This window comes from Dipodomys merriami, unplaced genomic scaffold (genome assembly GCF_024711535.1).
Source record: "Dipodomys merriami isolate MVZ:Mamm:240054 unplaced genomic scaffold, mDipMer1.0.p SCAF_172, whole genome shotgun sequence".
NCBI lineage: Eukaryota > Metazoa > Chordata > Mammalia > Rodentia > Heteromyidae > Dipodomys > Dipodomys merriami.
Window position 1 is genome coordinate 1,201,717 of NW_027203071.1, and position 25,414 is coordinate 1,227,130.

The following is a 25,414-nucleotide window of genomic DNA, read 5'->3' on the forward strand; positions in this document are numbered from 1 at the left end:
TGTACTTAAGGAGTGTGCTGTTGGGGTGTGTGTAAATGAGGTTGTTTTGAATAGTGAAACATAGAAGCAGATAAGACTTGGTGATGATGAGCTGTATATAAATATTTGGGAAATTATATGCATATACATATAGTATTATATGCTTTGTAGCTACTGAAATTATAAGTCCCTTTTGATAATCTCATTTAAATATATGGATACTTTTCAGAACAAAGCTTGTGTATATACATACATAATTTAAAATAGCATATACATTTCTTTAAGTCTTTTAGGGGGATCTGGAACTGAGATCAGAATATTCCCATTGAAGATAAGAGGCCTCTGGCATGTGTGAAGTGGGGGTGGGGGCGGTAGGCTCACAAAGAGTTTGAATTTCTGTTACATTTGTTATAGTATAGATGAAGGGACTTCTTAAAAAGAAAAAGATAAAATTATTGAGAAATGTCGATTTTTAAAAGAGAAGAAGAATGTCATGGTCATTTTATTTTTTAAGGCTGCAAAGCATTAAATTATCTTTCATGGAATTCTTGTAAATAAAATAGCAAAAATAATAGACTTTCTAAGTGAGATACATTCGTGGTTTCATGCTAATTAAAAAGGAATTTTCTAGTGAATCATCTTGAACGTCTGTCCTTAATCTGATTCTTTAGCATCTGGAACAAAACTAAAAAAAAAAAAAAAAAGCTCAGAAACAGCAAGTTCAGTCTTTGGTTTCCTGGCTTTATCAACAGTAGTTGTAGTAACAAACAAGAAATTCTGTGGCTCTTACTGCATCCCAAGAACTATTCAAGAGGCCTTACTTATATCAACTCTTCATCCTGACAATCCTTCTACGAGGTAATTATCATTAGTCTACAAATGAGGAAACTCGTTGCTCTGCTCCATAGTCACTTAGGAAGAAGACATGGAGAACGGAACTGGGATGTGGTCTGAACATTGTTTGAGTGGAGGCTACAATGTTAGTCACATTGTTGGAGGAGTGAGGGCCAGGAGGGTGAGCAGCTGCCATGACTGATGACAAATAGCCATGTTAGGGACAGAGGGAGCTCTGAAAGATGGAAAGGGCACACAGGCTCACAATGCATGATGGGAGTTTCTGCAGGGCAGTTTTTGGTGAGTGTCTTTGCTAAGCAAGGACACACAAGCACACGTGTACAGCCCAACGCCAAAGCAAGTTAAAATCCTTAACAGTAACATCCAAAGACATGCTGAGCAGACCATTGAAATACAATTGTGGTCAAGAAGTTGTGAAAATGTATGTGGAAATGCAGCGAAAAGAAGGTTTAGAAGAGAAAGAAAGATAAGGAGATGAGACTGCAAACAAGACAGATACAGAAAATGAAGAAGGAGGTAAGAAGGTATACTTTACAAATAAATAAATGTCTGTATCCTTTGCACAGGAATACCTTGTGTTACACTATTGCCAGTAGTAGTAGCTACATGTCCTGTGTCTACAAGTGTTGTTATCTATAATTCACATACCACTGTTACCATGTAGATGCTACTTTTCACTTCTTTCTTAAAGACTAGGAAATCTGGAATGCTAGAGTACCAGCCCAAATTCAGAGAGCAGGGATCGTCTTTGCAATTGCTATGCCTTGTTGTTCCAGTGAAGAGTCTAGGACTGTGTTAGACACTGTGGGCTTCAGTCTTGATGGTGGACAACTCAGTGTCTATCATTAAATTAGATAATACTAACAATACTCCTAATCTTACGCAAATGTAGGGAAGAGCTATGCTACCAATAATGGGTTTGATGAGACTACAAATTTTACCTTTGCAAATCTGGGATTGGAAACAACAATCCTGAAAGAGCAAGCTGAAGTATGCGTAACAGGAGGGGATGGTACTGTTTGTGTAAAAGACCATTATGTTTTATAGTCTCTGGACAATTGTCCACTCTAGCAGGCCTGCTGTAGATAGAAGGTAGAGGCCCCGTATGCCCAGGAATGAGAGGTGCAAAAGCAGACACAATATTCCAGACATAAAAAAGAGATGATTAGACTGGTTAAAAGAGCAAAAAGCACAAGTTCTCTTCTATTCTGGACTAATTTATAGAGAATATTCTGTAGAATGCAGTACTAGCGAGAAAAGAATTCTGGATAGGACAGAATTAAATTCAAATGTTGGCCTTATCTCTTATGTGGCCATGAAAGAAAAATCTAACCTCTAACCTCTTTGAGTCCCAGCTTTATCATATTGTAAAATGGAGATGGTACCCTTATTTAGATATTATGAAGATTTAAATGGTATGACACAGAACTTGTTACCTGAAAATAGCAATGACCAGGGAAGTCACTCAAAAATTAATGTATTTTAAATGGGTACTAAAATTTTATGGTATATAAAGTTAGAAAGGCTTGATGAGATTCTAAAATGTCATAAACTAAACTCATGAGATCTTTTATTGACAAAGTTGAAACTATAGTGCAATTAATAAGTTCTGAAAATAAACAAAAATGATTAGCATTGATATTTCCAGGAGGAGTAGAATTGCTTTTGTGATACAATTGTCTCTCCATGCTACTACAGGTTCCGATTTGGCTTTATGATCATAAATGAATACTTCAATATCACGTGAAAGTTTTATAAATTCTCCTCAGGGTTTCTTGACCTCTTAATTATCTTTTAAAGGAAAATGATCTTTTTAAGGAAAGCACCCAGGATTTCTGTTGTTTTTGTTATTAATAGTTTTCTTTCTGTCTGTTGAACCCAATGGATTTTGGAGTAACTGAAGCAGATTGCTCTTGTATTAGTTGACTTTATGGAATTCTGTATTATTCTATGAAGGATAACTTAAATTTGCAGTAACATTTTCTTCATTGGCACACTATAGCCACTGTTGTATGACTAGACATCTATAGAAAGATTCACTGGCTCTGCCTCCATGTAATGGAGGAAGATATATGTTAGTGTCAACTTGGATATTGGAATAAAGACTGATGTTAAAATAAATTATTTCATGTGATCATGCTTGCCTTCAGAATCCAGTAACTACATTCACTAATTCCAAACACTTGGGTGAAGAGTTTCACAAATTTGTGTAAATTACAGTAACTGACATACAGAATTAAATAGATAAGAGCCACTGGCATTAGCAATGATAAGTTGAAAAGATGACTTTCCTCTTGTGACCACGTGACTCACAGCTGAAGTGGTAAGTTAGGAAAGAATTTCAAAAGAGTGACAGCAGCTTGGTTTTACATTATTTTAGAAGAACAAGAGCCAAAGAAAATTTATTGTATGTAAATTTATTGCATGTAAATTTGTTTTCTTTATGTCTTGGCATATTGATTATAGTTGACTTAAATTGTATCATATATACTCTATTTACTGTATGTATTTGTATATACATGCTTCAAATAAAATCTCTACCTATAACATGTTCATGAGAGTTTGGATAGTCTGTTATTAACTAATAATAAATGAAAATACTATGGTGAGAGTTAATTGAGTCTATATTTTGTAAACTCCACAGATGATGCCAAATGCATACTTAATGTAACAAGTACTCATTGCTTAGTGAGTACTTATGTTTTTATGTTGTGTTATAGATTTTAATTAAATCATGTACAATTTTGACCACTTTCTCAGGAACATAATCTTCCTTTTTCCTTTTCCATTTTTTGTTTTATATAATAAAAAGATTTCACCCAACCTGAGCATACATCAAGAATTGGGAACCAGCACAGTAAGAAAGTGTGTGAGAAACTTCTACGGTCAGTTATCCAACTTGATCACCACTGAGAGCTTCATTTCAAGACTCTGTTCTAGCCTGGTAGTCTATTACAAAGTAGAGACATCCACCTCTTTTCCTGAGGCTCCAAGCTCTGATGTGTAGAGCTCAGTCTGTACACTCTATGCTCAAACCCTGTTATGCCCAAGTACTGATTCTAACTTTCATGGAGTCCTCACATTTTTAAGAAAAGTATGTTATCATCAATTTACTGAAAAAGAACAACAACAACAACAAAACAACTAGGGCTTGAGGCCAAGAAGCTTCTCTTGTGTTCAGAAGTGAGTCTCATCAGTTGATCTGTTGAGTGTCAGTGGAAAGGAAAATGCGAAAACATTAAAAAGTGAGGAATGGTAATACTGAGCACCTACTTTGAGCTAGATACTGCATTTTTATGCTTCACACACAGTGCCTTGGGTAGTTATCCCTGCAATTGTGTACCAAGATAGGCATTATCATATAGACAAGAAATTGAGTCTGGGAGAAAACAGTCTGCAAGCAGAATATGGCAGACTCAGAATTCAAATCTAGGTCCGCTTGAACCTGTGTTTTTCTATGTAACCACATTCTCTACAGGGTGGTGACATGTTCTCCTAAAGGCAAACTTGGGACTATAGGTAGATCAGGTCCCACGGACTGCTTGGATGATTTGTTACTTGAACTGATAACTCCTTATATGACTGAATTTTGACTTATAGTTAGACTCTTACTTCTTCATTGATGCTATTAATGAAAGAAAAAGAACAAAGGTTTTACTATGATGTGGAAAGAGACTGAAGTTATTTGTACACCAATGAACTGTCATATGCCTGGCCATGCAGCTGCAGGCAGGGGATAAATGCCTCATTCTTTGAAATTTAAACCACAGAATTTTAAAAGATGAGGCAAGGAAGTAATGATTGACTTAAGGACTATAGAAGACTACTCAAGTTCTAAAACTTTCTTCTCCCAAAACTTCTAGCTGGCAAATTTCAGGAAAGCTGTTTGCCTGGAAAATGAATACCGATAAAATCCTAGATCTTCCCAGACCCCTATACTGGGGTTTGAAATTCAGGGTCTTACATTTGCTTGGCTTGATTGCCTGGAATTCTACCACTTAAGCCATATCTCTAGGATGGCTTTTTAGTAGTTGTTTTGGAGACATGAGTCTCAATAGGAAATGTACTCATTAACTTGCTCATGTAACTGTAACCCCTCTGTACAATATTTTTACAATAAAAATGTACAAAAAAAGAGTCTCACAGACTTTTCTGCTTAGGCTGGCCTCGAACTTCTTCCCACCAGATCTCAGCTTCTTGTGTAACTAAGATTACAAGTGTGAGACACTGGTGTGTGGCTAAAATCATGGAATATTTTTATATGCGTACAATTAAACTACCAAAGCCAAAGAGCATAAGGGAGTCAAGATTATGAACATGACATATAAAAAATGAACTTGCTGTGTTACTAAACATAATTGCTGATGGCCAAATGAGATTAAAACATAGCTATACATTCTGAATATGTGTTACATTTAGATTCCATTATGATAGTTATCTAGAAGATTGAGGATTGTACTTTGTCTTCTATCATTGGTTAGAAAACAAACTAATGTTTATTTTTCAACTGAAAACTTGTTAAACCAGTAGAAAATTGTTAAAACCATTGTTAAACCAATGGGCACTGGATGGCTTCTTGGTGTTAAGCAAATGCGTCACACATAGTTGTGTATGAATTTTCATCAAAACATTAAAAATTGGTCAAGCCTTGTGGCTCATGCCTTTAATTGTAGCTGAGCCCAACAAAATCTCAATGCAAAGCCAGCATAAGGCAGGAAAGTATACAAGTCTCCACGTCAAATTAACTGGAAAAGGGCCAGACTAGAGGCAGGGCTAATAAGATAAAGAGACAAAAGAGATCATGAGACTCCGAATTCAAGCTCCAGTACTGACACAGAAAAACAAGTTATCTACATGAATGTCTAATAGCTTTTAAAGTGATACTTACTTTTTTCTTAACCTGTACTTTCCCGTATTTAAAATTTTAAAGTAATGTGCTCAATCAATATCATACCCAAGGAAAAGCTAACTATGAACTATTTTCAAAGACCTTGCAATGAGAAGAAAGATGCTATAATGTTAAAAGGATGCACAATTTTATAGTATTTGATAATATAAACTGCACACTTACACAGACTCACAGTCACATGGAAAACCATAGAACTAAAGTTTATCAAAATGGTGATTGATTGTTTCTCTCTCTCTCTCTCTCTCTCTCTCTCTCTCTCTCTCTCTCTCTCTCTCTCTTTCTTTCTTTCTTTCTTTCTTTCTTTCTTTTTCTTTCTTTCTCTCTTTTTCTTTCTCCCTTTCTTCCTTATTCTCTCTTTCTTTCTTTCTCTCTGTCTTTCTGTCTTTCTTCTTGTTCTGACCCTTGAATTCAGTATCCCTGAGCCTCTTTGTGCTCAAGGCTAGTGCTCTACTACTTGAGCCACAACATCACTTCTGGCTTTTTCTGAGTAGTTTATGGAGATAAGAGTCTCACAGAATTTCCTACTCAGGCTGGCTTCAAAACACAATCCTCAGATCTCAGCCTTCTGAGTAGCTAGGATTACAGCCATGAGCCACTGGCACCTGGCTTGTTTCATTTTCTTTAGATGTTTGTTTCTCCAAATTTTCTGTACTATACATATATTACTTTGTTATTGTGGCAAAGTAAGTATTCCCAATACAAAAGAATGTTGAATTACTGGGAGATTTGAAAGTAACATTGAGATTTCTATATTTATGCTACATTTACTTCTTGAATGGCTCCTTACTATTAAAAAACTGATACTGATAATTTTGAGCACTACTAAAAGTTATTCTCCTGAGGGGGCAAATATCTATGAATGGAGAAGCAGGAAAAATAATGCCAGCCTCAGTTAGACTGCTTGTAATACTGCTATTTGAGTTGCCAATTTCATAGGAATAAGCTGTGAGTAGAGTCCCAAAAGGGCAAAAATCTAAGGAAAGGAATAAACAACATTCAGTGACCACTCCTCTTGCACAATGATGACTGTCCTTCTACCTAAACATCCATGACAAATAAACAGTGCCCTATTCTGTTGTCACCCTTGTTCAGAATAACATTTAATGTTGTCTCAGAGACCTGTTTCAAGGTCAGAGCAAGGGGAAGCCATGTTGTCAAGGATGGCCCTGAAGAGAACAGTAGGAAACATAATGGGGTACATAATGTCTTACAATTGCACATGCTGCTTATTTAACTGTGTTGTTACTTGTGTACTAAGGTCACAGTACAGCAAATCTAGCAAAAGGGAAACCTTCTTTCAGGGGATATTCTTGTTCTGGAAGAAGTGATTATCACAGGCAAAGTACAGAACAGTTGGAGATGCCAACTTATTCCAAGGACAAGGGCTTATGACAGTGTCTTATCTTAATGCTTCCAATCAATCTCTGATTCAATAAATGTAACTGTTCATGTAAATTCTTGGAGCAGGCATATCAGATATTAAGTACTCAGTAATAGTAATTACTTCAGGAAATGATTACATTTGTATTGTACTTCACAATTTGCAAAGGCCTTTCATAAGTAACTTTCTGAACTCTAAGCTACATATATAGTCTAGATATATGAACAGAGAGAGATTCTCCTAAGATCTGATATCTCTTTGAGTCACTAGTAGGATTCATTCATTTATTTATATGACTTTTCTTTTCTAGACTAGTGAGTGGTTCAGAAAAAGAGGATGCTTTTCTTCTTCTTTTCTACCCTGCCCCTTCCCCTGACCTTTTGTGGTGTTGGCTATTGAGCTCAAGGCCACATTTGCGTTATGCGTGTACTGTATCATTGAGCTATGTCCTCAGCCAAAAAATGTTGGAGTAATCAGCCTAAATCTGAGCACTGCTACTCTTAAAAGACTCATAACCAAACAAAAATGATAGAGGTGATGAGTCAGCCATCACCCAATGAAGGCTCAGGCCCATCCAAAGGTGGGCAGTTCTGCCTGGGATCCTTCCTTGTCCATTCTTCTCCAGAGAAGCGTGAAATGACTTGCATGATTTACAAACCCTTTAAAAAAGAGATGGTAACACATTTGCTTGCATGTCTGCCAGCAGCATGAACATAGTATGTCAGAAGGCAGGTCATCAGTTTTGACAACTCAGCATTAATGGTAGAGTTGGGGGATGCAAGGGGTAGATAGCAGGGAGATAGGTATCACTGTGCTTCTAAATCATTCTCTTGTTGCATAAGCAAAGATTACTTGCAGTTCATGCTGTTGAAGAGGGTGGCCTTGAAGTAACTCATAGTAAATAAATATTAGGTGTTTTTTGTAGAAGCCTAGACCGTAACAAGTCAGATTTCTACAACCTGGCAAAAACTACATGGAACATAGCCATGTAATGCTTGATAAGAAATGTATTCATTATCTTCCCATGTAATTGTAACTCCTCTGTACAGTATTCTCACAATAAAAAAAAGAAGTCATGGATGAGAGAAGTTGAATAACAGCAATAAAAGCTAATATTACTGAGTGCTTTGCAGGCATTAGACTCAGAGCTTGACTTTAATTCAGTACAATCCTATAAAGTATATGCATAATTCTTTCAATTTACAGAGGAGGAAAAGAAGACTTAGAGAGATTAAATAACTTCCCAAAAGTCACACATTGCATTGAGGTAATAAATTGGATCTAGAAGAGTTATTTCAGGTAGAGCATATATATATATATATATATATATATATATATATACACACACACACATATACATATAACATAATACACAATACATAATATATACATATATAATATCTTTTTATTTCTAAGTGTCTATATGTGTATGCATATGTATGTTATGTATGGAGAGTAAGCTGATATAAATTAACTGGGGACTCTTTCTCATATCTTCTGAAAATATCTTCAGAGTAACATATGCACATTACATAAGATTTTGTACTGGAAATAAATAAATGTGAATAATAATGTCTACTTTATACTATTGTGTGGGCTCCACAAGTTATGGTTATGAGAGGTTAGCTCAGATGTGGTTTGTGATAAGGGCTACTTAGTGCTCTATTGCTTTGATATTACTGGAAAGGAGGATAGCATGCCAAATACCCTAACTCCAAATAAAATAACATTCTCACTAACCAAGCACCAATTGAATGGTGATATGCTTGGTGTAAGAGTACAAGTACTCTTCAGAATTTTGACAAAGTTCTGTACATTCGTGCTCTCTCCAGTGGTCCAGCCACACAATTTGGCCTTGACAGGGATCTTTGGCCAGAAACAGAGAACTCTGTACTGACTTTCTATTTCACTTCTAGCACAACATTACTACTGAAGGTGAAAGAGATGGGGGCAATGGCCTCAGAGAGAGGGAAACTGAAATATCAGCAAATCCCTTAGTCCTCAGGCCTTTCAAAGGCAGGCAACTAGTTTACTATAAAGAGGTAAAGTAAATGTTGAAATCCTGGCCCAGCATTGTATAGGTTTAATTGTTTCTACAGGTGTAGGCTATTTAAAATTTTCTTTATGACCTTCAGTTATTTTACTAGAAAGGAGTATATATTTTATATTCATAATATGGCCAATGAATTAAAAACTCAGGTTTAGGCATATAAAAAATTCCCCATGACCTTCAGCTATTTTAATAAAAAGGATTATACATTTCATATTTATAATACTGGCAACGTATACCCAGGACTGTTCTGAGTTACTATATGTCAGCTATCATTAGGATAAAATTGGGACACATTGTTTTTCCAATCTGGTTTTATTCAACACTATGATTTTCAAAATGAGTACTCAGTAACTTTACTGTGTGATTGGTCAAAAACAGGACCTCCATTGGGGTAGGTGCTATTAGTGGACACTGCCTATCTGAAGAATATGGTGAATTGAGCAAAGCAGTTGCTTCCCAGAAGGCTGATCATACCTTCAATTTTCCTTGCTTTGATGACCCTCAAGTGAATGAAATAGCATTCTTGTGATGTGAAAAGTTTGACCTGCTCACCTCTTACACTAGGGTTCAGTCATGGAAATGAATAGGCAAATTCAGCAGAGAGGCTGAAAACAGAGAAGAGTAATGCTAGAGATTCCATTCTCCTGGGGAATGAAGGAGCAAGAACAGCAACAGGTGCATGGGAAGAGGAGAGCGTGTGAGAAGAAACTAGAATAACTGGTGATCACAATGGTATGAAACTCAAGAACACTAAATGACTTATTTAGTACATGGTCTTATCATAATTTGTCTACTCACCACCACATAAAAGATGGTTTTATAATTAACGTGGATGCAAACAAACAAACACATATGAAAATTATATAGCTCATGCATGATACAAACTATATAGCTAATGAATGAAATCCTCGCTTGGGAAGCTGAGATTGTTGGGATTATATTTGCAGGTCAGTCCATGCAGAAAATCAAAGCTCTTGAGACCCTTTCTCAACTAAGATCTGGATCTGGTGGCAGGCCTGTTATCTTAGGTATTAGAAAGCCTAATGTAGATGGATCATGCCCATGAGAAAACTTATCTATCTCAAAAAGAAGCAGTCACGGCTGGTTGTGTTGCTAAATGGTAACAGTGCTGTCTAGCAAGTGTAAAGACCAGACTTCAGACTTTAGTAACACTAAAAGGAAAAGAACAACTTTGATCCTCTAAAAATTAAAGCCCAAAAAACTAGCCCAGGTCAGGAGCAGTACATTTCTGTCAATGTCTTAGAAATATCTTCCTGAAGAAAGATATTCGTCACTGGTAACTTCAGTGTTCTGGGATAAATTTAAAAAGCCATTACTGGGGCTGGGAAGGTGGCTTAGTGGTAGAATGCTTGCCTTGCATGCACGAGGCCCTGGGTTTGATTCCTCAGCACCACATAAGCAAAAAGAAAAAAGCCGGAAGTGGTGCTGTGGCTCAAGTGGTAGAGCGCTAGCCTTTAGCTGAAGAGCTGAGGGATAGCTCCCAGGCCCAGAGTTCAGGCCCCACGACTGGACCCCCCCCCCAAAAAAAAAGCCATTACCATTTGTAATCAATTTATAAAAGACTTAACTTAAATAATAAATAGATTAAGATTTCAGAGAATCTCCTTACAAAAGAAAGGCTTCCAAAAACTTTAAAGCTCTTGTGAGTTAGAAACACTGCTAGAGCTTTTCTATCTCATTTGTTAAATTAAGTTTGGAGGTATGAAACACCTTATGTTAAAAACAAATGAACTGATAAAGCCAACATTCATGCATTTATTGGTGACTAAAACCTTTTTTTTTTTTTTTTTACTGGTCCTAGGGCTTGAACTCAGGGCCTAGGCACTGTCCTTGAGCCTCTCTGTATTTAAGAAGTGCTCTACCACTTGAACCATAGCACCACTTCCAGTTTTTTCTGTTTATGTGATACTGAGGAATCGAACCCAAGGCTTCACATGTGCTAGGCAAGAACTCTACTACTAAGCCACATTCCCAGCCCCATGACTAAAGCCTTGTAAGAAGCAAACAATAGATGAAGCAGGCTAAAGTTTTGAACAGCATAAAAACACTATGTTAACTCATGCCTATAATCCTAGCTACTCAGGAGACTGAGATCTGAGGCTTGCAGTTCACAGCCAGCCTGGGTAAAATAGTCCATGAAACTATGTCTCCAAATAAGTGTCAATAAAATTATAATAGGGGGCTCGGAAGGTGGCTCAGTAGTAGAGTGCTTGTCTTGCATGCATGAGGCCCTGGGTTCGATTCCTCAGCACTACATAAACAGAAAAAGCCGGCTCTGTGGCTCAAGTGGTAGAGCTCTAACCTTGAGCTGAAGAGCTCAGGACAGCACCCAGGCCCAGAGTTCAAGCCCCATGATCAACCCAAAAAAATTATAATAGAGTGTATGACTCAGGTGGTAGAATGCCAGCTTTAGCAAGAAAGTTGAGGTAGTCCATGAGACCCTGAGTTCAAGTCCTAGTATCCTCCCCCAACTTCTCACAATTTAGAAGTCAGTACATAATAATTTAAAGCCTAAATATTCTAGAACATAGGAACTTACATGATAAAGCTTTATGTGTATATTTTCCTAAATCTGTAAGCCCGGGAATAATTGTTCATTTTACTGCAGTTATTCAGTTTGCAATTTCAAAACATGTAGATCAAAATTACTAAAATACTACTGTTTTGCATATTTTTCCAGTTTCTTATGCAGCATTCCTTGTCATAAATACACATATATTCACAGTTCACAGTAATGGATGTTGTATCTGGAATGCCACTTTTCCCAAACAAGGTTAAACACCAATATCAACCAAAAATGTCTTACATTGGTTGCACTACATTTGCAAAAAGAGTTAGGAAAGAGCCCTGGTTGACAGAGTTAAGTTCCTTGGCTATAAAAAATATATTTTTTGTTTTTTTTCAATTGGTCACAATTAATTAACTAATATTAACTGCAAATTAGCTTTAATTTGTTTAATATAACGTACAAACCAAATCCAGGCAATATTTTCTTAGCAATTAATATTTTTCTCAGTAGCCATAGCATTTTTCTTTTAAAATATAGAAAGTAAGACCAAAACTTTGGAAGAGAACTGGGATTTTGAAATGCCCATGGGGAAAAAAGGACAGGGGAGTATAAATTAGAATCTGGTATGCTATGTACTACTTACCTTCAAAAGTCAAATAAAACTTTCCTCTGTCAAACCAAACGAGGGAAGGCTGTTCATTCTCTGTATGGCCAGGAGTTGAAGCGGGATGGGAAAGGTTAAGGAGAGGGAGAGAGAAGGACACAATGTGAGTTACAGAGCAGGTCATTAATCTGACTGTAGGGGAGGGGAGGAGGCACTGCATGACATTCGCGTGCAGGGAAAAGGGAAGGCAGCAATCTAAGTTTATTTTTAATTTTTATTTCTTTTTAGTTAAGGAAACAGAAAGCAAAAGCAAAGCTATGGAGCCTAAAAGGATGGACACGCTTGTAGGTAGCTCAATGCTCAGTGCTTGTGCGCATGGAGCGGGTATCTTCCTGGCCATGCAGGGGTATCAGCCAAATGGGACTAATTTGGGCAAACTGTCATTCATCAATGGCTGTATCCATTTTTATCTTCAGTGTCAATCCCTTCTGTGTTTCCAAAAAAATAGGATAAACTCAGAGTTATGAGTTGTATGAAACATAAGCTTAACTTTCTCCATGACACCAACATTACATATCCATTTAGAGTTCATGGAAGATGTCCTAAGTCTTCCGTCCCCATCTGCTGGAATCACCGTAGGCTTCCAGACACAAAACACCCTCGCCTCAGTACCAAAGAGAACACACGCTTACCAATGGTGCTCTAGTATGTTTTCAATTAAAAAGCAGTTACCAGACATGTAATTCTGAGCAGTTCAATGATTCCCTCCATTAAAAATTCACAAAGCGATGGCATCTCACCTGTTTGGAACCTTTTCACTAAGAAACTGTCATGCAGCCTGCTGCTTTTTAATATGCCCACTCAAAAAAAAAACACAACCCACTATTTCAGTGGATGGGTTTCCACGATGAACAGTGAATGTACAGCGTGCATCTGATCGGTGCTGCACACTCATGATGCCAGGAGCATGTCCATGAAATTTCTAGCATTCAGATGGAGAATGGCTTGGATTTAAAAAAGATCTAGATAGAGGGCTAGAGATCACTAGGCTAACACCATACCTGCAGGCGTGTCACAGCGCCTTTCAAACGAGGGCAGTTTGTCATAAAAAACATCATCTTCTGACACTACGAACCAAAGAAACATAAACGAATGGAAAACAAAAAAAGCACAAATACAAATCCCAAATGAAACTGAGCAGCACACTTTACTGATTGAAACACAAGAATGATTTTTATGGCAAAAGGAAACAACTTTGAGACGTTGGGTAATGATAAGAAGATAGAAAGTGATGTGCTTATTGGATGATGATTCTATAGGAGGAAAGTTAAAACTTTTTTTTTAAAGTCAAAGTGTAGCATCTGTGAGTTTGACAGACATCCCTCCAGAGGAGGAGGCATGGCACACGTTCTCAAAGAGCTGTGAAAGGCACCATCATTAATAATTGACGTGCACATGTGTTTTTACCCTCAGCACAGTCATCAAGAGGCCAGACATGCCCATCAACAAGAAGCACCTGGCAGAGCCCTTATAGCTCAGCAGGATATTCCAGCATATATACTCCAGCCCCAGGAAAAAAGAAGCTAGCTTTCAAAGTGACCTTAGGAAAACACCAGTATAGATCTAAGTGCCTACCCCAATTACCCAGCTTCATCAGTATCCAAATAAAATGTGCCTTGCATCTGCCTTTGATATTGATGGCCTGCTTATTTCAAACAGTATCATTATAATTCCACCACTGGCCATGGTATTTAGCGATGGCAAAATGTCTTTGTAAATTGATCACAACATTATCAAAGATGCTCTAGACCTCCATTGCTTCAGGTCTTTACACAGTCTCTTTTCTCATCAACTAACAAACACAAGTAATTGTGTTGTTTACAGATTTTTGATCTGTATGATTAAATAAATGACAGGTCTTGGAATATTATTACCAACAGCAGAAAGTTGAATACAGTATGCACAAAGGGCTGTAATGGCGAACTCTATGTGATTGTAGAGAAGTAAAAGATATGAATGAGGGTAGCAAAACAGTCCATCAATAGAAATGTTTTTGGGAAATATTCTATTGGCTTGCTGCCTAGAGTTTGGGAATAAGGCAGGGAAAGATTTTTCTTTGGTCAATTCTTACTATTCTAGGATATTACCTGACAATCTGTTTCTATTACATTTGTGATTTCCTAAATGGGTAGAATACGTTAATGCAATTCCTACAATATTGATGGGATTATTAGAGACAAGCCCTTCCAAACAATAGCCTCCTTTGTTGTTATGTAGCATATCTAGAAATAATACAATATACATATTTAGGAAGCATTCATAGTTTAGAATTGCTGCACATTTTAGAGGAAATAGTTTATGTTTTAGATGCTATTGCCACATTACTGAATGCAAATCACTTTTCCTCAAAGTTCTGAACCAAAGGAAGCATCAAAATCCATCTCATTCTTCTTTTGACACAAAAAGATGATTTCTTGTTATTTATTATAGAGTCCTGTAATGATAAAGATGCAATTTAAATTACATCATTGCTAGTAAGGAGCATAACTAACAAATTAATAGGGAAGAAAATTTTTCCTGCTTGTAATCTCTTGGCAATGGGGTTCTAAGAAAGATTTTGCAAATTATCTTAAAATGACCATTACCCATTAAAATAAGAATAAACAAATATTTAAAATTAGAGATAAAAATCTCCATTATCATTCTCTCCAGTTTTCTAAGTAGAAGTTTGTTCATTATTATAGAATAAATTTAAATATTTTCCTATCTTCATAATATTAATAGAATTTTCCCCAAATCTGGTGAAGTTTTTCTAGTACAAAAGAGAGTTTTCTATATTTCAGTGATTCTAAGTTGTCTAAAATTGGGACAGATCAGGTATTTCATAACAAAAAATTACATCTTGGTTTATGTGGTAGATTTTTTTTTCCTGTTTCTTAGTCAAATAAGATATGGGTATTTTTAAACTGAGAATGTCTACAGTTCAGTAAGGTAAGAAGAGTTCTTTGTTATTTGAGATCAACAATACACAGAAAACTGTTTTCTCACAAAGACATCAGCTTTATGACTTTAAAAAAAGATTGTACCCAAAATTGTTCATTTTATTAGATGGCTTACTGTATATTTGTTTAGACGTGTTCTTAAAAGTCTAGTTCTTAAATCACTTTAAATTGGGCTCATTGGCTCCCACATATTAGCTCCAAGTAAGGTTCAAATGAATGTTATAGGAATATCAAAACTGTGGTGGTGGTGGGAGAGGTATGGGGATCTATTGACTTCAGGAAACGTGCAGCTGAATTTTCCAACCTCTCCCAAGCCATGTGACTACAGAAAGTGAACACTGTAAGTCAATCATGATAAGGCCCTTTGGTTGTGGAAGAGTCAGAACACACCCAACAGAGAAAGGGAATGGCAGCACACGGGACTGCTGCTGGTCAGTCATTCAGCAGTGTATTTACTTTAGAGAGAAATGGTTGTCAGGTGACCAGCAGCAAGAGGGAACAAAGAATGGGGAGTGTGTGTTTATAGGGGGTGAAAAATGGAAACCAAACACGGACAGATGAAACTAAATAAAAATAACAGACCAAACAGACTAATCAGTATCCTCCTCAGCAATGAGACCAGGAGACCAGCCTCTTATGTCAACGTGTATTTTAAACCCCTCTATGGCTCATCTTGGCTGGACATGCACTAGACTATAGAAATACTATGTCCAATGTATGGACACAGTTCAAACTTTTTATGTGTACTATTGTCCCTTTGATCGCAGTGAGGTGAAAAAATATCTGGGATTGCTTGGGGTGATTTTCTGAGTGACAGCTCACTTTCTTCTCTGACTAAGAAGGAAAATCAAATGGTATGGTGTGGAGGGGAATGAATGCTTGAGAAAAGTGAACAATAAAACAGGAATGGGAGAAGGGCTGGAGCCTTCAAGGATACTGAGGAGTCAGGGGTTAAAGATAGCAAGATGAGGCTGTTACAAAAAAAACAAAAAAGCAAAAACAAAAAACTGAACAGTTTAAAAAATGGTGATAAATGTGCTGATCTGCATTGAAGGACAGGAAGCTCCAGACTTTCCAATCTTATACAGACAAGGAGCAGCTGTCCTATATAAATAATATTAAATATTCTCCTGTTAATAAACCACATGAAATTAGTTTAGGTGTCTATTTAGAAGGCCTTTGGGATGCTCTGATTACTGGAAAGAGTATGTGATTCAGGTGAAATTCCTTTGGGGCACACCTTTACTTATTTCTCTGGGAAGATAGGCAGTTCTTTTCCAGAAGAACTTCAGACTTTGATCAAGCTACTTGAACCCTGGGCAACTCGGCAGTGTGCTTTTCCATAGGAGCACCAGGAATTTGTTTAGCTTTGGTTAGTGATTCTCCCGAGCAAAGCACGATGGAGAAGCTGGTTTAAAATATGGAAGAACTAGAAGGCAGTTTGGACAATAAAGGAAGACAATAGGGGAGGAAGGTCATGTGGAAAAACAGGATGGGAATGACCCAGGTCAAAGACAACATGCAGTACAAAGGAGAAAGGTAGCAGGAGCTGACAGCAGGAGGGAAAAGAGAGAGACCGGCCTTGGGAGGCGGGGAGCTGCTCTAAGCAAATAAAACGTTTGAACTGGGCTGATCATCTAGTTGAACAGCCACTTTCTGCACAGCAGGAGGAAAGAGGCACAACGACTTTGACTGAAAATGTCACCAAATGATGTATATTTTCTGGGAAAATCAACCACATATCGCTGAAAACTATAGACAAAAAACTTTGCTCATGTCTCCCAATGTCAATGTTGATAACATTTGTGGACTTCAGGACAACTGAAGATGAGGAGGAAATAGTGAAAGTGTCAAGAAAAGAAAATTTCTAACTTTCATGACATGATACATAGTCGCAATTTCAACATGTCCTCTGAAAGGAGACTGTTTTTAATTCTCAGAACATTTTTAATTTAATTATTTAAATTTCCTGGGTGATTCCTTCTTTACTTGGGTGAGTACTTTGTATAGGATAACATAAGCAAACCCTTGCAAAACGTGGGTGTACAGATTCTTCTTTATTTGTGCGAGTGGAGGGCGTTCATTGCCTCCTTTAATGAGAAGGTGCTTGTCAAATAAGAGTCATGTGACAGAGCCAACACACAACAAAACCCTTTCCACCAGAAACACCAGGGCCTTGGGGGAGTTCCAATCATAAACCACAAACAGATGAAAAGAGAGGAGAGAATCTTTACCAACTGTGGGAGTGGTGGCTGCACTCAGGGAATTGGTTGACGATATTGAAGAAGTGCTTTCAGCCCGGGCTAAGGGTGCTATCGGAGGAGGGCTGGAAGAATGTATGGGTGGGCTAAAGGGTCTGGACTGTAGGGAGAAGAAAAGAGATGAAAAGTTAGACACACAGGCTGTGGCATTTGGGTTCCATGTCTACTGTTTCCCAGCCCCACAGATGGCAACTGAGGTCCTAAAGATGTGCCAATGACACTATTTTACACTGCACTGGATTCTATCAGGGCAGACGTTTGTGGAACAGAGCTGGAGGAACCAAAATCTATGGTATGCTAAACTCAGTAACCTGGAGTCTCTCTGACATGCTCTTGGGGAGTAGAGGGTTAACACAGTGTATCTATCTAAAGATACTTAAATATAAAACATTAGACTAGGATAACTTCATCAGTTTACCACATTCATGTACCAGGGAAATTGACACATTAATTTCGTTGCTTTCAGTAAAATCTACCTCTGCCACAAGTTTCTTAGTTGTTCGTACAGGATGTTTCCTCAGCCCTAGAACAAAGTGTGATAATACCGGTTGCAAACGCATCAGGCCACCATGCTCCTCTTTCTATTCCCATAGCATTTGCAATCTCTTAAAGTTTTCTAAACCTTAGACATATATTGTGAAAAGAAAACACGTCTCTTTCAATGGAATATTATCATCTTCATTTGCAACCACCTCCTGTACCAGAGCTGAGGCCCAAGCATCAGATGCCTATCATTTTAGATTTCATCTTGAGAAAGCCAGTAGAGCTTTGAGGAAATGTAGCCATCCTGCAGCAACTGTCTTTCAGAAGCCACCTGTCATGGTGGCTCATATACATGCACTAATGCTCTAGCATGAAGTTGAGAATGTCCTGTGGTTAGGTACTTTGGGGACTCTCATTCTTACCACCTGTGTCTGAGCAAGCCAGGGCAGAGTGGAGGAACATACCACATCTCCGACTCCAGGCTTTCCTGGAGGTAGTTTTGGCCGGGATGGAGGTCGAGGAGGAGGTGGAGGTGGAGTGGTACTGCTGCAGGGAACCAAGGGAGTGGCTGGTCGAGCAGGAGATGATGTACCTGGAAAGCAGACTGGTATTAAAAACAACTGGAGACACAAAGGGCCAAGCACAATCACGACTAGTACAGGGCAAGTCCCACCTATGTTTTTGGCAGTTACTAAACTAAACACAGCAGCACACAGTTTTTCTTTAAATAAAGAAAAAAAAACTTTGGATTATGGTGGATGGCAGAAGCTGAAGCTTATCACCTTTGGTTGTCATGTGACACCCAGGGAAAGGTAAATCCTTTTATCATTCTATCTTTCACAGAAGGTAGTGAATGTTTAGGACTTTAGAGTGGGTGGTGGATAGTTTTTGTTTGAATCACATACACACTAAACTTAGGATAACTTCTCTTGCATTTTGTTTATATGTACAGTTTATTTCTGAGATGAAAATGAGGTTTAGAATTTAGAACTTGAAGGATGGATGTGTGATTTTTTTTTCTATATTAAAATTTGGTTTCAATTTTCCCTTTTTATTTATTTGGAAGCATGAGGTATTGAATTAGGGCCTAATACATTCTAGGTGATGTGCCACATTTTATTTTCCTGGTCTTAGGGCTTTAACTATGGGCTTGGGTGCTGTCCTTCAGCAATTCAGCTCAGGGCAAGCCCTCTACCACTTGAGCCACAGTGCCACTTCTGGTTTTCTGGTAGTTAATTGGAGATAAGAGACTCATGGATTTTCCTGCCCAGGCTGGCTTTGAACCACAATCCTCAGATCTCAGCCTCCTGAGTAGTTAAGATTACAGGCATGAGCCACTGGTGCCCAGCTCCTTTAGCTGGTTTTAAGATAGGATCTCACTAAATTTTCCTGGGCTTGTTTTGAACTCATGTCTTCTTGCTTTTAGCTCCCTAGTTAGCTGATTGTAGGAGTGTATCACTATGCCTGGCTAGATCTTTTCTTTTCTTTTCTTTCTTTCTTTCTTTCTTTCTTTCTTTCTTTCTTTCTTTCTTTCTTTCTTTCTGTCTGTCTGTCTGTCTTCCTTCCTTCCTTCCTTCCTTCCTTCCTTCCTTCCTTCCTTCCTTCCTTCCTTCCTTTCTTTCTTTCTTTCTTTCTTTCTTTCTTTCTTTCTTTCTTTCTTTCTTTCTTTCTTTCTTTCTTTCTTTTTCTTTCTCTCTTTCCTTCCTTTCTTCTTTTTTTGCCCCCCCTAGTTAGCTGATTGTAGGAGTGTACCACTATGCCTAGCTAGATATTTTCTTTCTTTCTTTCTTTCTTCCTTTCTTTCTTTCTTTCTTTCTTTCTTTCTTTCTTTCTTTCTTTCTTTCTTTCTTTCTTTCTTTCTTTCTTTCTTTCTTTCTCTCTCTCTTTCTTTCTTTCTCTCCCTTTCTCACTGATTTCTTCCTTTCTTTCTTCTTTTTTAATTTTGGTGGTGGTACTGTGATTTTAACTCAGGGTCTTATAATTGCAATTCAGCCATTCTTATGAATGAGTCATACCTCCAGATAGATTTTCTTTTTAAAATATGGATAGGAGGATTATACTTTCAATTTATATTAAAGTATGAATAGTAACATTATTAATGTCCCTAATAATGGATGGAATTTGCAAAGAACAAAATCAAAGAAAGTACATTAGATGTTGCATGAGTACTTTTGTACTGAATTTTAATAAAAGAAATACACCTAACTTAGAGGATTTAATTTCTAAATGAGTCTGCTTAGGAATCTGTCAATGCAGAGTTTGCCTCTGATAGATATCTCATATATATATATATATATATATATATATATATATATGTTTCCAGCCCTGCTTTATTTTGGAAACAGAATTGGTGGTCTGAGCAGGCCTTAAACCAAGATTTTCCAGATCTCAGCCTCTGAGTAGCTGAGATTGTAGGTGTGGTATACAGTACCTGGCTGCCTATGATAATTTTTGTGGCAAAATTTGGAAGTGCCTCTTGGATTTCCTTTTTTTGGCTGTCCATGACAAGCATATGAAACACAGATGACACACAGAGGCTGGCATGCATACCAGTTAGCATACCAGTAGGGTGTCTCCACTCTGGGATATGTCTATATCAGTCATACATCCAGGATGCATGGGAAAACTACTTGGCTAAAAACCTTAGGGAAATGAAACCAAACAGTTCTGACTCCAGAGTTTTGTCGCTTTGGTTAGAAATAACAGGTTATCAAATGCTTCTGAAAGAATTATAAGAAATTCACCTCTAGAAAAATATCCAGCCTCTTTCCTTCATATCCTCTCCCCTACCTGTTGCTTCCTTTATGAAACTGATCATTGGAGTCCTAGATTAGCATTTTAGGCTGTAGTCTTTCACATTCTCAAAGTGCTTTGCAGTTGACTAGAAAAACCCAACTGAGATCTCTTCTTATGTTAGGAGATCCTCAGGACAAAGCTTCTTTCCCTTGCTTAAATATTCTGAAATCCTGAGAGTCTCTCCTCTGCCCTTATCACAATAGTGTGCCATTCTACATATCACCATCATCTCCTCTCGACCTCCATCTCCTTCATCATGGCATCTGCAGGTTCATACTTCTGCTGCACTCTTACATTTTATTTTCTTGGACTACTTCCTACACCAGGCATTTTACATATGTGACCTGACTCTCATGGTGAGTTTGGAAATAGGTGTTGTTAGTCTGTCAGTGGATCCTCATAGAGAGATACGAATACTGAGATAACAGTGTATATCCTTCTACCGTATGAAATAGTTGTCACAATAAAAACTGAAGATGCTCATGGATGTGTGTGCTAAACGGTACGATGCTAGAGGAATAGAGACCTTAGATGAGGGTGATGGTAAAGATGTGTATGATACAGAGACATCGAAAAGGTAAAGAAGAAAAATGAATTGCTAATTCAAAAGTAGGTTTTCTTTTCTTTCCTTATGGATACCCTCCATCTACTCTTCACTGAAAGAATGGAGTCAATTCATTGTACAGTTAGGAAGATGCAAAGCAGGAGGACTAAGCAGGAAGCAAAAGGATGTTTTTGTCAAACTCTTCCTGACAGAACCCAGAAACTCAGCAGGGGATAAACTCAACCTGAGGGGCCTTTTACAACCCAACCAAGGATTCATAGGTTTTGTAAGGCTGCTTAATTGTTTCCCATTTTTAAAGGCATGGAAGGAATATTTTTGTACGTATCTATCCATATTCTGATTTCCAGTGATACTTTAATTTTCCCCTCAAGCAGGATGCATTTCTAACCATAGTACAGAGAAATAAGCGGTAAAATTCCACTGTTTCAGGTTTAATGCTAATGATCACACATGCTTTGCATTTTGAGTTAAACAAGTTGGCAACCATTCTCAACTTGATATTTTAGCATAGTTGATTTGGTAACTCTTAAAAAAATCACATAGCTTCAAAAAATTTTTTTGCCAGTCTTGGGGCTTGAACTCATGGCGTAGGTACTATCCCCAGGCTTCTTTTGCTCAAGGCTAGCCCTCTACCACTTGAGCCATACTGCCACTTCTGGCTTTTTCTGTTTATGTGGTACTGAGGACTCGAACCCCGGCCTTCATGCATGCGAGGCAAACACTCTACCACTCAGCCACATTCCCAGCCCTAGGTTCAATTTTTATTGTTTTCCTTGGTGTCCATTTGGTGAAAATAGGGTAGGAGCAATGGTGGCAATTCTGGGGAAAAGGCAGAGATACAGGCCATACCATCCAAATCCTGGCTCTGCTAGTCATTAGCTTTGTGACACAAATAGAATGCTACAGAAGATGATGAAAGTACAGACTGTCTCTTGGCACAGATTTGACTAAAAGGTAAACTTCTTAAGTTCTTAGAGCCTCAGTTTTCTTATCTACAAAATGAAGCCAATATGCCAACAATACATTTGGGAAACTCAAGTAAATTAAAATATATTCTCCTTGAGATTTTCAGGCAACTAATAAACCTTTAAAACAATGTTTTGTGGAACACAATTACACTATTTTCTTAAAAGTATATATATGGCATTGGTTATATACTATGTTTCTGGGTTTTTTCTTTTTCTTTTTGCTGGTCCTGGTGCTCAAACTCAGGGCCTGAGCACTGTCCCTGGGCTTTTTTGCTCACGGCTAGTTTTCTACTACTTGAGCCACAGCTTCACTTCCAGATTTTTGGTGGCCTATTGGACATAAGAGTCTCATGGACTTTCCTGCCCAGGCTGGCTTCAAACTGTGATCCTCTGATCTCATCTTTCTGAAAAGCCAAAATTACAGACGTGAGGCACCAATGGCCAGCTATATTTCTGTCTTTTTTTTTTTGGCAATCAAGACTTCAAAATCCCTAAAACAGAGCTCTTGAAAAGAGCTGTGATGATTAGAATGTTCCAGGAAAGGACTACCCATTGTGATAAGTAGACATGTGTGGCCATCAAGCACTTGATGGCACTTAAAATTAATTTTAACTTACAATTAAAATAGTTCTTAAGCATAGTGATGCCTGAATTGGACATCGCTGCTCTAAGATTTATATTTAGGGAATATATTTGATTAATTCAACCCCAGTGTGTGTGTGTGTGTGTGTGTGTGTGTGTGTGTGTGTGTGTGTGTGTGTGTGTGTGTGTGTGTGTGTGTGTGTGTGTGTGTGTGTTTCTGGGGTGAGAGACAAATATACATACACACATATATATATATACATATATATAGAGAGAGGGAGAGAGAGTGAGAGAGAGAGAGAGAGAGTGAGAGAGAGAGAGAGAGAGAGTGTGAGAGAGAGAGAGAGAGAGAGAGAGAGAGAGAGAGAGAGAGAGAGAGAGAGAGAGAGAATGAACATATTTTTAAACATTGCATTATTTTCCCAAGTTGGAAAATGCTGCCTGAAATTCTCTTAACTAACTCTTCTTTCTCCTCAGTTTCCAATCCTGCCACAGGCCAGTAAAACTCCTTTTCCTTCCTGTTCTTGGGCATTTAGTACCCATGAGAGAAGTGACAGCCTTTGCCAAGCCATTCCAATAAAGGAATTCCAATAAAGCCAGACGAGGAATTTATAATTTTTTGCCATAGGTAAAGGTCTTGGAGCAAATTTTCGATTTCCAACTGTTTTCAGAATCAGGTAATTTTCTGATTCACAAAGCTGTGGGTGTTTCTACCCTTGATCAGTCACAGGCCCTACGCCAGGAACATACTTTACTCAGTTAAGTACAGTTACCCAATTAACTAAGTGTAGGGAAAGTTAGTCACATCATTCAACCACCTATTTGTTAAATGGAAACTCCTTTGTACAGGATATAATAAAAATACACAGTGGGAAACATTGTCTTTGAAACATTAGGCTAAATCCTATTGTTAAGTACTTAAATTTTTGTTTCGGCCAGTTTGCAAATAAACCAAGACTTAATTATGGAGATGTTGGTGAAGAGTTCTTTTTATTTATGGTCTTCATTGGCCAAGTTCAACCTCCATTGAGAAGTCTGATCATTCAATGCCAGCAAAGTACAGTGTTTGGTAGCTTAGTTATTAAAAACCAATAGTCTTTACTGGCAGTATTTTAAACTAATTTCAAATAAAGGTTGTGAAGCTAAACATGAAAATAACAATCCAATTCTTAAAGATTCCAAAAAGAATACCAGAGCTACTCTCTTTCTCATTAGATTAGAGGTTGATTTAAATAAGCATATATCTCTTAGAGCTTGGTGAAAGATGATGGAGAAAATACTCATTGCCCTGTTTTCTCCATCCTGACAGAAGATGCTGACTTTGAATACAGTACAATAGCTCACTACTGTAGACATTCTTTGAAATGTCTTTACAGAAGACCAAGAGCCTGGCCCAGGAAAGAGCCAAACCCCTCTCTTAAGCTACAACATCTTTGGGTTTGCTGTTCAATGGCTTGCATAGAAACTGTTTACTGTCTCTACAGGGAAGAACAGAGCTGTAACCCTCCCAAATTAAAACAGTGTCACAGGCATAGATGTGGGCATTTTGACAATCAAGAATTAGAGAAACATAAAGCAGTACATTCTGCTGATCTTGAAGATGACATCATGCAGTTTAGGGGATTCAAATTAAATTGGGACATTTTGCAACCTTACAGAAGTACCATAGTAGTTAACATAGTTAACATAGTAGTTAAAAGTACAGACTCGAGATCAGACAGACCTGAGTGTCTGAACTCCAAGTCTATCACCTCCAGCTGCGTGAATATGAGCAGATTACTTGATATTGCTGAGCCTCGACTTTCACATCTGTAAAATGGGGAAAATAACAGTAATGTACCATGTAGAGTTCTTGTGAGAGTATAAAAAATAATGTGCATAAAGCACTCAACATGGCATCTAATGGAATAAAACTGTAGCTTGTTCTTTTTTATTGGAAAAATAAGAGCACTCACAGTTTCTTTTATTTTGGAACATGGCCCAGAGTCATGTTTTCCAAACTTATTTGATACTGGGTTGTTTTCCTTTTTGGAAGGAGGAGGACTGTGGGCACAACTATTGATGTGCAACATTGTTTTTGTGAGTTGCACAAGAGAGGACATAGCCCTCCATGACCTATGGACACTGTTATTTTAACAAGCGAAGCTGCATTTGCAAACTCAGAGCAGCCTTGAAAGGCACCACACAGAAAGAGGCAGCAGGATGAGTGAATATTAAAATACAGACAGGCTCCTTCTTTCCTGTCTTGTTTACTTGGAAAGCAAGTAGATGATGGCAGCTACTGAAAGGTGCTTAGACTGAACCCACATGGAAAAGAGCAAAGGCACTGAGGATCTTAGCAGATAAACGAGCAACAGAGAAGTAAATGATATGGAATAGATGCGTTGGAAAACTCTTGATGGTTCTTTGGTATGTACGACAGGTGTTTCTGTCCTTTCATTATTAG

General features: G+C 37.8%; 1 protein-coding gene across 21 annotated transcripts in view; it reads right to left on the reverse strand.

Moving 5' to 3' along the window:
• The window catches only part of Sgip1 (SH3GL interacting endocytic adaptor 1), a 195,784-nt gene that overhangs the window by 31,137 nt on the left and 139,233 nt on the right, over positions 1 to 25,414 (reverse strand). For 7 of the 21 annotated variants that reach the window (XM_070025798.1, XM_070025802.1, XM_070025804.1 and 4 more), the window contains 3 exons: positions 18,522 to 18,649; positions 17,548 to 17,674; positions 12,351 to 12,410 (listed from right to left, as the gene is read on the reverse strand). In XM_070025798.1, the coding sequence (XP_069881899.1) occupies positions 12,351 to 12,410; positions 17,548 to 17,674; positions 18,522 to 18,649 (315 nt within the window). Of the gene's footprint in view, positions 1 to 12,350; positions 12,411 to 13,372; positions 13,439 to 17,547; positions 17,675 to 18,521; positions 18,650 to 25,414 lie in introns of all 21 variants that reach the window. The other 14 variants (XM_070025799.1, XM_070025803.1, XM_070025805.1 and 11 more) reach the window with 3 other exon arrangements.